The sequence below is a fragment of the Macrobrachium rosenbergii genome, chromosome 3 (assembly GCF_040412425.1).
Source record: "Macrobrachium rosenbergii isolate ZJJX-2024 chromosome 3, ASM4041242v1, whole genome shotgun sequence".
NCBI lineage: Eukaryota > Metazoa > Arthropoda > Malacostraca > Decapoda > Palaemonidae > Macrobrachium > Macrobrachium rosenbergii.
In genome coordinates, this window is record NC_089743.1 from 65,325,738 (window position 1) to 65,339,613 (window position 13,876).

At 35.6% G+C, this 13,876-nt stretch overlaps 1 protein-coding gene across 16 annotated transcripts in view; it reads right to left on the reverse strand.

Annotated features, from left to right (window-relative positions):
• The window catches only part of alpha-Catr (alpha-catenin related), a 771,880-nt gene that overhangs the window by 506,041 nt on the left and 251,963 nt on the right, over positions 1 to 13,876 (reverse strand). For 3 of the 16 annotated variants that reach the window (XM_067081054.1, XM_067081043.1, XM_067081032.1), the window contains one exon: positions 13,264 to 13,876. This exon is cut by the window's right edge. The exons of 10 other annotated variants lie outside the window; for them this stretch is intronic. In XM_067081054.1, the coding sequence (XP_066937155.1) occupies positions 13,264 to 13,266 (3 nt within the window). In that variant the 5' untranslated portion in view covers positions 13,267 to 13,876. The remainder of the gene's footprint in view (positions 1 to 13,263) is intronic. 3 more of the 16 variants (XM_067081111.1, XM_067081061.1, XM_067081050.1) reach the window with 3 other exon arrangements.

Sequence of the window (13,876 nt, forward strand, 5' to 3'; positions counted from 1 at the left end):
TATTGCCTAAAGCAAACTTCTTCTTCCAGGTCATAATCATGAATTCTACGGAAACGCAAAATCTAGAACATGAACAATCTAGAAACGTAATAGTGTCACTGTGACTTTAAAATTTTTCCATTAAGACAAAAAAAAACAAATACAGAGAGTCACCGGCATAGCCATAGAGAGCGGCTAGTAGCAAAATAAAAGGATTTTTGTTTATTCTTCTACTTCAAAAATTGAATTAGTGATAACTTTTTAGTTAGTACAATATTTCTATGTTTTTCCAGGTTGAGAACCAGATTCTAGAACATGAACAATCTAGAAACGTATGTCAACTTTAAAATTAACAAAAAAAAAAAGAAAAATACAGGCATAAACAAATATGATAACAGTAACAATATTTCTATGAGAGAGAGAGAGAGAGAGAGAGAGAGAGAGAGAATCTCTAAACTAAAATAACCACATGGCATCAAGTAGTCCGTTGTAAACAAGCAAACTTATAATTAAAAAAATAATACAACTTTTCTTCCGATCAATTTAACCAGTGCTAAATTAGTAAATATAAACTTTATTAATCCTCTAATGTCAAGGAATCGATTAAATTTCCTTGGAATACACGGGCTACATTTTCTTTTCTTTTCTTTTTTTTAATGGAACCTATGTAGACCCTCCTCACGCGACTGCGACTATAATTATTAAGTATTGGTTAAAAAAATTAATAGCCGGGTTGTCTATATATACACACACACACGCACACACACACACATACACATATATATATATATATATATATATATATATATATATATATATATATATATATATATATGTATATATATAGTACATATATGTATATATACAGTGTATATGTATATATATATATATATATATATATATATATATATATACATATATATATGTATATATATATATATATATATATATTATATGTATATATATATATATATATATATATATATATATATATATATATATATATATATATATATATATATACATATATATACACATATATATATATATATATATATATATATATATATATATATATATATATATATATATATATATATATATATATATATATATATATATGTATATACAATATATATGAAGGATACAGAGAGAAAGAGATTAAGGGGGGATTTTACCAATCTGCAACGCGTAGTTTCACCTTCTCCCGAAAATCGCGACACAAAAGACACGTCGTGCTTGCGCTCACGCAAAAACAAACCACCACTCCTGGAACACATATCTCACCCCCCTCCCCTTCTTCCCCCTCTTAGAAAAGGGAAGCCCCTATTTTCAACTGCAAGCTTTCAGCTATTCAAATCTTCAAAGGACACACTCCCCGCCCCCACCTCTTTCGGTAACGTCACCACCCTTAGAGACGCCATCTAGGGGGTCTTAAAGGTAGCTTCTGCGATTTTCAGAGCCCGTTGACGTTTGAAGATGGTGGAGGAGAAAGAGGAAGGATAGACGAGAATTACAAGAGAATGGGTAGAGAAGAAAGTTCAGAGAGAAAAAGCGGAAAACGGGAGAGAAAGGGCGTAAAAGGAAGGTAGGCAGTGAAACAAGACAATGAAAGGTATAAAAAAGATTGTGGAGAGAGAGAGAGAGAGAGAGAGAGAGAGAGAGAGAGAGAGAGAGAGAGAGAGAGAGAGAGAGAGAGAGTTTTCCCAGCTTCAATAATTTCATTAAATTAGTGAACACAGCTTGGATGGTTCATTCAGTGGCGCATTCTCGACTTCATAATGGAAAATATAACAACCATACAGATATACTTATACGAATATGTGTCAATAAATTATTGAAATATACTGCTCCCATACAGGCTACAGTTTGTACCAGGTGGTTTACTACTGAAATGCAAAGGTCACTGAAATAAAATGCACAGTTGAGTGTCCAAATATATATACTGCCAACAAAAACATACATGGCAGGTTAACCTATGTACTTGCATACAAGAATTAATTAAATCTCAAACCTGACCATTCGATATTGTCTGTCGTGCCGGTTTTGTTTTCCTTTTAATTCTTCTTGTCTGGCCGTTCATTTGAGGGTCCAACTACAAGAATGTCAGAAATCAGAAAAGATATGGCCAAACATTTTTAACCGCCAAGTCCTCGTCCACTTCAGAAATAATTGCTTAACTCTGCATCTGCTCCGTTCGTTCACTGCAACTACCCATTAACGAGTCAAATGGAATATTAATGTTGATGGAGTCATGTCAAGTGAATTTAAAGTAGATAGTTAGGTGCTACAGGAAAAATGTTTTGCCACCTTTGCTGTTTGCCCCTCTCATGGATTTCATAACAAAGTGGTTGGAGATGGACGAGAAAACTTGATAGACTGCGCAGACGATGCTGTTTTAATCAGCAAAACACCACAAGGTTTACAAACCTTGCTTAAAAGAATGCATCGTATACGTGGAGAGATGGCACTTTTGATAAGTCTCAGAAAAACTGACATAATGAGGACACCATAGACAAAGGCATGAAGTAACACTGGATGGAGAAAGATTGCCGAGTTAGTCTTACAGATATCTATAGACAGTAATATCAGAGGTACGGGAGAACTTGAGTTGGAATTTAGTGAAAGACTAAAGGAAGCATATCAAAATATGTGCGGCCTGGACAAGATTTGGAAATCAAATAGACTGAAACTGCAGACAGACGTAAGATTATACATTAGTCTTTACGATCTTTAGTCTTTCCTATAGAGAAATGACTCATGATAAGGTTATCAAACTGTATTTAATGGATTTTGTCCTGTTGAAAATAAAGCTTCAAGACAAATAGCAGGAGTCAGTTGGCTGGATAGAGTGAGAAACGATACCTCATAGAAATTGAGGAAGTTCCATATATGGGTGACATAATAATGAGATGGAGACTGATTGGACATGTTCTTGACACCATCCCGAGTCAAGTAATATGAGAGTGTCAGATGGGTTCCTCTGAGAACCAGAAGAGTTGAATAGAACAGAATATAGAATTTAGGCCAAAGGCCCAGCTCTGGGACCTACGAGGGCATTCAACGCTGAAACGGAAATTGACAGTAAAAAGGTTTGAAAGGTGTAACTGGAGAACCTCGCAGTTGCACTATGAATTAATTGTTAGGAGAGGGTGAAAAGTAAGATGGAAGAAGAAGAATATGAAAGAGAAGAATAGTAAAAGGAATGAAAGGGGTTGCAGCTAAAGGACGAAGGGACGCTGCAAAGAACCTTAGGGTGCACTGACGGCACTACCCCCCTACGGAGCAGAAGAGTTGAGAGAACCAGGCTTCCTTGGACGAGAGCTGTGACACAGGGAGGCGGAGATGATGTGGAGATTTGTAGAGGATGAAGCACAAGGACATAGGTCGCGGAATTGAACAGAGGATATTGATAAAGGAAAACCTTCAGGAAAGGAAGGGAATATATAACTTAGGCCAAAGGTTCACTGACATAAAGCATAATACAAAAGCAAAACCAACCTGACGTCTTCTCTAAGAATGCCGGTACATAAAGTTACGAAATACAGCAAAAACTCCGGCATTTATTTAACTAAAGTCAGTCGAAGTCCCTCAAACTAGTTAAAATGATTCAAAATAGAAAATGCAACCCAATACACAATATTCGTCGAAAAATAATAGTCTACTACATTTCATCTAAATATAAAATAGAACCCAATTTCCGTATCTGGTTATACTGAAATACAATTATATGTGCTACACTTAGTAAAGAACCCAAAATACAAAAGTCTAATTCGATCAACAGCATATAGACTACTTTGATTACACCCCAATAAAAAATTAATACAACCCAGCTTCCTTTATTTAATCAAAACACATCAGAATACAAAATACATCATCAGTGTGCCATGGAGCGAAGCCTGAGATAACTTAATGCCCATCTCATGAGAGCGCATGCAACCTACTGCTTCCCTGTAATTAAAATGACCACTTAATCTCATCCATGCATTCCCTTGAAACGATTATAAACTAATCCCTCACTGATTGGCTGATCACATCAGCCATTCCCCTATTAGATGGGGAAGCTGGGAAGTTTGGGGAGTGGGGTGGGGAAGCTTATCCCCCCATCTGTATCATCCTATGCTCTCCCAGCCTCTCTCTCTCTCTCTCTCTCTCTCTCTCTCTCTCTCTCTCTCTCTCTCTCTCTCTCTCTCTCTCTCTCTTTTTCTTCCAAGGAAAAATCTGTGAGAAATATAGTAACACAGAATGTGAATTATTAGCAGTAGAATTTGAATCTGAAAAATTAGTAAACATTGTAATATACAGACCCCCGAATACTAAAGAGTTTGACATAATAATTGACAAATTGGATGATATATATAGAAATCACAAAGACTGGACTATACTCCTATCCGGAGACTTTAACTTCCTTTCGTAGAATGGAAAGAACGAATAGGAGACTGTGGTTGTATTTATACATATAAAAAGGAGAGTAATAGTAGCGCAGAAGATAAGAGGCAATTTGAAAAGCTATTAGATATGCAACTAGAACATAACATTCAGCAAATAAATCACCTGCCAACAAGAAAGGATAATATTTTAGACCTAGTATTTGTGAACGAGGTGAACTGTGTTAAAGAAATAATAGTGTATAATACGAGTATTTCGGACCATAATGTCACAGAATTAACAGTCCGTTCCAAAACACATGAAAACAGAGATAAGCAAGAGTAGAAAAAATGGGAAGGATATGGAAAATATAATTTCTATAGTAAAAGTATAAATTGGTCAAAAATAAATGAGGACTTAAACAAAGACTGGGAAAACATATTCATAAGTGATAATATACAGATATATTATATAAAATATTAGAGGAAATGGTGGAAAAATATATACCGAAGAAGAAAAGTAAACATCAGTCACGCATACTAAGAGACAGAAGGATCTTGTTCCAGAAAATCAGAAAGTGGAAAAAAGGTCTTGCAAAAGAAAAGAATGCATGGAAAGTAATGGAGCTAAAAAGTAAGATAGAAAATGCAGAACAAAAGATTATACAGTCAAAAGAAAAAGAAAATCAGGACCTAGAAGAAAGGACCCTACAAAATATCAAGCAAAACCCGAAAATGTTTTACTCATATGCAAAAAAGGTGAATAAAGTAAGAGTAGAAATAGGCCCTCTAAGAACTGAAGGGCGATTAGCAAATGAAAAAAAGGAAATATGCAACATATTAGCAGAAAGATGAGTGAATTTACACCTAGAATTGATAATGAAGATAATGTTACAGAAATAAGAGATGAAAATAGTGAATATTTATCGGACATAGATATTACTGAAGCCGATATTGTGCAGGCTATTAATGAGATTAAAAATGGATCAGCAGCAGGACCAGATGGTGTACCTGCCATTTTGTTAAAGAAAGTGGTTCATTCAATCGCAAAGCCGCTCGCAATATTATTAAGACAAAGTATAGATACAGGCAAGATTTATGATGAGCATAAATTAGCGTATATTACCCCAACTTTCAAAGGTGGATCAAGACTAGAGGCAAGTAATTATAGGCCTGTGAGTCTGACATCTCATATTATGAAAGTTTACAAAAGGGTAATGAAAAAATATATAATGAAACATTTAATGAAAAATAGTTTGTTTAATATAAGACAACATGGTTTTGTACCCGGAACAAGTACACAAACCCAACTGTTAGTCCACCATGAAAGCATATATAAAAATATGATAAACAAAAAAGATACAGATGTGGTTTACCTAGACTTTGCAAAAGCATTTGACAAGGTAGACCATAATATATTAGCGAAAAAAATTAGAAAACATAACATTGTGGATAAAGTTGGAAGATGGATAAAAGAATTTTTGCAAAACAGAAAACAGATAGTGATTGCTAACGACGAGAAATCGGATGAAGCTACGGTAATATCAGGTGTGCCACAAGGTACGGTGTTAGCTGCATTGCTGTTTGTGATTATGATTGCAGACATAGACAGTAATGTTAAGGACTCGGTAGGGAGAAGTTTCGCCGATGACACAAGAATAAGTAGAGAGATTACTTGTGATGAAGATAGGAACTCGCTACAAAGAGGCCTAAACAATATATAAAAATGGGCAGAGGTAAATAGGATGGTATTTAACTCTGATAAATTTGAATCAATAAACTATTGTGATAAAGAAGGAATGCTATATGCATATAAAGGACCTAATAATGAGACAATCACAAACAAGGAAGCAGTTAAAAACCTTGGTGTGATGTTGAATAGGAATATGTTATGCAATGATCAAATAGCAATACTAATGGCAAAATGCAAAGCAAAAATGGGAAGGTTGCTCCGACACTTCAAAACAAGAAAAGCCGAACACATGATTATGCTTTATAAAACGTGCGTAAGTAGTCCACTTGAATATTGCAATATAATATGGTACCCACACTATCAAAAGGATATTGCACAAATAGAGAGTGTACAAAGGTCCTTTACAGCTAGAATAGAAGAAGTTAAGGACCTTGACTACTGGGAAAGACTACAATTCTTAAATTTATATAGACTTGAAAGGAGAAGAGAATGCTACATGATAATCCAGGCATGGAAACAGATAGAAGGAATTATCGAAAACATCATGGAGCTAAAAATATCAGAAACAGCAAGCAGAGGTAGATTAATAGTGCCCAAAACTATACCAGGAAAACTAAGGAAAGCACACAGGACATTAATCCACCATGCACCAGCATCGATAATGCAGCGTCTATTCAATGCGCTACCAGCTCATCTGAGAAACATATCAGGAGTGAGCGTAGATGTGTTTAAGAATAAGCTCGACAAATATTTAAGCTGCATCCCAGACCATCCAAGACTGAAAGATGCAAAATATACCGGAAGATGCATTAGCAATTCTCTGGTAGACATCAGAGGTGCCTCACACTGAGGGACCTGGGGCAACCCGGACGAACTGTAAGGTCTGTAAGGTAAGGTCTCTCTCTCTCTCTCTCTCTCTCTCTCTCTCTCTCTCTCTCTCTCTCTCTCTCTCATAATCCTTAACTTTCTCGGGTTCAAGGTAAAAGTTTATGGGCAGGTGAAACCTGACGATGATCTACGGAATCAAGAAAAAATAAAAACAAATAAAAGAAAAAAATACTAAACTGAGTAGGCTACTCTGAGTGACTCAGTTTGTGGATTTCGTCTCTTGAGTGGGAATGGAAGGAACAAACCTTCTCTTACCGTTATGTTGTAAGCCTAGTTATGATTCATTACACTAGTGCCATGGTTTGTTATCAGCTTCAATATTCAGAAGTCATATGCTAAAGGTAAAGCATATATACATACATACACACATACATACTTATATACATACTACATATACACATACATACTCATCATTCAACTGCCGACTGACCCGAAACCTTTAGAGTGGAAAGCATCTTAATAAGTGAGAGAGAGGTAAAGGCAAACACCATTTTTAAAACGTTCATAAGACCTTGTCTTTGCTGCCAGATAAAAACTAATCGCAGTCCTAGTTATGTAATTCTATTTAATGTTTCGTAAGTATGAAAACAGTTACTCTGATGTCATTGGAAAAACCTCCCTTTTGAAATGGTATCTGATATAAATAAACTGTTTACTGCTGTGACCATGTCGCAAAGCAGACCTTTCAACCACGAAAACTTTTTTTGGAACTATCCTGAACAATATATTTACCGCAATACCACATAAATCTCAGTTGATTTTTTACGACTGAAAATTGTCCAAGGGGCTGTATAAGAAAACTCTTTACCCTACGAGATCAATTTAAGAAAATGCCAAGGATTCCAAACTCAAATAACCTTCCTTAGCAAAAACAAAAACAAAAAAACTTACTACCACGACAGTCCTTACAAGACTTTCATCATTTTTCATGTGAAAATGTTTTAATACCTCAAGCCTTACTATATCAGTCACTCAAGTTAGAAAGTAGAAAGTACTGTATAAATGCCAAGCCAAAATGCATAGCCTATATACCTAGAATCAAGTTCAAATGCCTCAAGTAAGAATACATTAGGATCTTTATTCATGTTTTTATGCACATCACAAGTCAATGTGCTTAGTTCTTAGAATGTGCGAAGACATCACTTGGACGAGCGAGGATTTATATACCTAAACCTGAATTGAAACATTGTGTTATGTTACCATATTCGATAAACAAACGAACACATCTGATGTGTTTCGGCGAAGCACAGTCATCAACTATGAACTGTATGACCACAGATCACAAAAAAAAAAAAATACTCACTGAATTATTATTATTATTATTATTATTATTATTATTATTATTATTATTATTATTATTATTATTATTATTATTAGTAAAATGAACGTTATTCATGTGGAACAAGCCCACAGGGAACACTGGCTTGAAATTCAAGCTTCCAAAGAATACCAAGCAGAAAGACTTCCAAATGACGGGCCTTGAGTTCCTAACATAGCATGTCTCCCATCACAAAATGTGGGCGATGATAAACAAATTAAATTTAAAAAAAGAGAAACATCTCGGGCTAAATGCGCATTATCAGAAAATGATATTAAAGAAGTGAAGCCCCAAGAGGATGTAATTCGATACAAAGTCAACCACCATAGTCTTGAAAGTGACTACACAGCCAATTTTGAGAAACTCGGTGACATCATTTACTTGAACACTGACGAAACGTGACGTCACCGAGAGATATCCCGTGGGCGTGATGTGTACCCAAATGCTTGCTACCTCTCTCTTTTCCTCTTTTTCTCTCTTTCTCTCTACGCGCACATATACACATCGGACCTATATGCAAAACAGCAGATCCTTCGTCCACACCTCCCGAGCGCAGAAATTAAAGGACTCTTTAAAAGGCTAATGGCGTCGTAATGGAGGTGACCTATACATCTTTAATGACCTCCACCCCGCGGCCCCCTCCCCCCCACCAGAGAATTTGACCTCGATTAACATACCCCTTATATCTGTCGCATGGGTCTCATAAACAAGGGTCTCTTGCTCTACCAAGGGAAGACCACTTTTGGATCGAGGGGCGAGCATGGGGACCGAATACTTCGTGTAACTATTAGAAGTTTCTCCCCCTTTTTCTGTTTTTTTTTTTTTATTGTCTAGATAACAATCTCTCTCTCTCTCTCTCTCTCTGTAACCATTATAAGTTTCTCCCCGTTATTTTTTTTATTTTCTCCATAATTTGATCTCTCTCTCTCTCTCTCTCTCTCTCTCTCTCTCTCTCTCTCTGTAACCATTATAAGTTTCTCTCCGTTATTCTTTATTTTCTCCATAATTTGATCTCTCTCTCTCTCTCTCTCTCTCTCTCTCTCTCTCAACATACACGTAACATGAACTTTTATTTACATCAATCCTTCATCCATAACTACATTAGGAGCCGATTACATCAGCCGCATCCGTCATTTGTAAACCTGAATCAGGAGGGAACACAATTTCGGTTAAGCTCTGAGGGGGCAAGAATATAGAGTAAACTGACAAACTAAGAAAAAATGGTTAAAAAGTAAATTCTTCAACTCGTAACTATATATATATATATATATATATATATATATATATATATATATATATATATATATATATATATATATATATATAAATATTGATCCAATTCTCTCCTCAAACAAGTGCTTGAAGATAGGTCAGTTTGGGATAAAAAAAAAAAGAAAAAATCTCAATTAAAGTCATTATAATTAACATAAACGAGAGAGAGAGAGAGAGAGAGAGAGAGAGAGAGAGAGAGAGAGAGAGAGAGAGAGAGAGAAAGGAATGTTTTATATTTACATACCTAGGTGGAGTGGAATTAAAACAAACAACAGACTAACGACCAAAAGCAGTCTTCTTCAGTCGGAGGCAAATGTGGTGGCGGTGTGCGACTCTCGATTAGTAGGTAAGACGTGAATTATTTAGTAAGGAGCGAGATAGACCGCCTACCGGAAGAGAGTCGGTTTCATATAAACAAGCCTAAAGTAAATACAATCTGAGAGAGAGAGAGAGAGAGAGAGAGAGAGAGAGAGAGAGAGAGAGAGAGAGAGAAAGAGAGAGAGAGAGAAAGTCAAACTGTTATGAAGAAAATAAAAAAAGAAAGAGTAGATACTTCCAATAGTTGGAGAGAGAGAGAGAGAGAGAGAGAGAGAGAGAGAGAGAGAGAGAGAGAGAGAGAGAGAGAGAGAGAGAGAGAGAGAGAGAGAGATCCTAACGTCGGTATCAAGAGCAGTTCAAGGGCAAGAAAAATTCGGAGCGGCATTTAAAAGGGGCCTTTGAACGCCGTTTTCTCCAAGGGCACTATAGCAATGTAAACATTACGACTCTGCTCTGTATCATCAAAGAATGATGTATAGCATGGCCCACACGCTTTTTCAAAAGATGCATACATTAGGGTTCCCCTTGAAGAACGGTTCAATTAAAATGACAGGGAATGGACACGGTAGCGTTACCAATAGCGAAAAAGAAATTCATCTAATCATGAATATAGATAGTGTTAATACTTCTAGTACTGATCATCCCTTTGACTGGCGGCGTCAGTGACCAAGGTACTTCTCATACTAGATAACAGTCATTCAATCAATCTGTTATTCTTAACAGATAGAACTGTTTCGTAGATTCAGGTATCTCTCGCCTTACAATTCTCTCTAAACACTTTCATTAACATAAACTAAGCGAGTCATATGTTATTATATTCATTTGATATGTGTCACAGGTAAAAATATAAAAAAAAATAAAAGACTTAGAAGGTGAGAGTACAATATGAAAACCCGTCCCAGATCCGTGGACTAAATCTTCAAGCCTCTCTTCAGCCATACAACTGATATTAAAAATGCGTTTTGAATATCATTCATAAATGTCTAAAAAAAAAAAAAAAAAAAAAGGAATATTGTTTCCATGACTCCTAACTAGGTAATCAACCTTTATACTGAGGGTGCCAGAAAATATTTGTAAAATACTTTCAATACACGAATCCCAGGTCCTTCTACGACAGAAACGGAATAAGAATATAGTAGTATTTTGGCAAATTGCCAAGCGCTGGGACCTGAGGTCAATCAGCGTTGAAAGCGAAACCGAGAGTAAAAAAAGTTTGGAAGGTGTAACAGGAGGAAAACCTCGCAGTTGCACTATGCAACAATGTTAGGAGAGGGCGGAAAGTAAGGTGGAAGAAAGAAAATAAGAACGGAGGTACTGTAAAAGGAATGAAAAGGGTTGCAGCTAAGGGCCGAAGGGACGCTGCAAAGAATCTTAGGTAATGCGGGGAGAAACGGATTAAAAACAAGAGACATCAAACTCTGAAAGAATCGCCTTCGTCATGAGATATATGACTGTCGTGGACAGTCTCTGAAAGTTTTGACGCAATATGAAGATTCCCTGACATTGACAACTATGCTGTGACACAGGAGGGCAATCTATGCGTATATGCGTCAAAGGTTCAGTCGTGGTCGTCCAACTTCCTATGGCCCGGGGTCAAAACTATTTCATTTGAGTAAAAACTCAATGGTGTGTATATATATATATATATATATGTATATATATGTATGTATATATATATATATATATATATATATATATATATATATATATATATATATATATATATATATATATATATATATATATATATATATATATATATATATATATATATATATATATATATATATATATATATATATATATATATATATATATATATATATATATATATATATATATATATATATATATATATATATATATATATATATATATATATATATATATATATATATAGCCTATATAGTGTGCGCGTGTACGTAGATCGGTAAATGGACATCTTGTATTCACTTTAAAGTCATTTTAATTTACACAAAAACCGGAAATTATATTGAATTCTGGTTAAGAGGAAATTCCTTAGAAATGAGATGCCTAAAAATTTTTTGTATCAAAAAGTTAACGGATCCCATTAGTGTTCACTATTTCTGCATTCAAGTTAAAGGCCAACAGAAAAATTGCAAAACTATAATTTGAATTAATCACCACGGCTACAAATTACTTACGGGTACTTCATTTTAGGCAGAACATAAAACAATATTCTGTTCAGTAATGAGCACGAGCACACAACACAACACAACAGAGCACAAAACAACACACAAACACACACACATACATATAGCCTATATATACATATGTATGTATATGTTTATATGTTTATATATTTATATGTTTATATATATATATATATATATATATATATATATATATATATATATATATATATATATATATATATATATATATATATATATATATATATATATATATATATATACTGTATATGTGGCAAGTCAGTGAAAAAGAAACAATTCTGTACCGAGTCTCTACGTATCGCTATGAATAAATTTGTTTCTTTATCTGTTTGTCTCTTGCAGTGCATTTAGTAACACAACCACTGAGATGGTTAAGCATCCATGAGCTAATATCATTCGTGAGCAAATTTTCATTACCTGACTTCTAATTAACAATTATACCACTAATTTTTTCACCTAATTTAGGAACGTAAAATATTAGAAGTATTTTTGTACAACGCCTGCGTACATAAAAATTAATATGCTTTTCTTTCTGCAAATAAAAATTGTGTGCAAATATACTTTTTGTGTATCTTGGCTAATCAACCAAACGAAAATTGCATTATATGGTTAATGCTAAAGTATACAATTAAAATAATCGGGAATATTATTTTCTTACCTTTTTAGAAGTAACTATATGGTTAGCTAGCTACTGGTCATTTCCGAATTAAGCTATAAGTATTGCTAGGGCAAACCCACTCAATTAATATCCTGGATCTTTATTCAGTTTTTCAACTTGAATGAAACGACAATGATTCTCCATAAAGAGACGAAATCTCAATTGATCCCATACGAAGTAGAATGGAACACCCAAAAATACAGGTTTAATTTACTAAAGAGAAATATAGCCTATATATCTATCTATATATATATATATATATATATATATATATATATATATGTGTATATGTATATACATATATCTATCTATCTATCATATATATATATATATATATATATATATATATATATATATATATATATATATATATATTTTATATATATATACTCACATTCTGAAAAGCAAAGTAATTTCCCACCTTTTTGTGTATCTTTAATTTCCATGCCCTATACTACACCTTACGTAAAAATCATGAGTTATAGTCTATACTACTACTACTACTACTACTACTACTACTATTACGGTCAACATTACTCAGCTTGAGAACACTATCTATCGCCTGGTCTACTCACCATGGTTGAGGCTTGTTGAGAGGCGGCAGTCAGGAGGGCAGCGATGGGCGTGAGGAGAGAGCGACCTACCAGGTACACGAGAACGTAGGTCGAGAAGCCATCGGCCACCCCGCACCCTGCCCCCCCGGCCACGGTGGCTAAGGGCGTCCACTCGGCTATCTGGCCTTCGAAGCAACCATCCCCTGCAGTGCCCTCCTCACCACACCAATCCGCTGCCGAAGGTGGGGGGAGGAGATGCGTATGAAGAAGATCGAGAGGGGAGGAAGGAGGAGGTGGTGGAAGAGAGAGAGATGGAAGGGGAAGGAGAGGACCCGGAGACGAAGTAGCAGCAGCTGTGGCGAAGTCCGCCGAAGTTGTTGTTGTTGCTATTGAGACCGAGTAGGGCGAGGAGGAGTCTAAAGCGGATAGGCCCAAGGAGCGCCAAGCCCAGGCTAGTATGGGTACAGGTATTGGAGGAGGAGGTCGAGAAGAAAGGGGCTAGTGCTGAAGGTGGTGTTGCAGGAGTCGGGGGCTAATGCCTGACGAGGGGCCTTCTGTTCGCTTGGCAAGACTCGTGTCCTCCTCGCTCGACGCCTTCTTCTGTTGCTCTCGATCCTGTCTCTCTCTCTCCCTT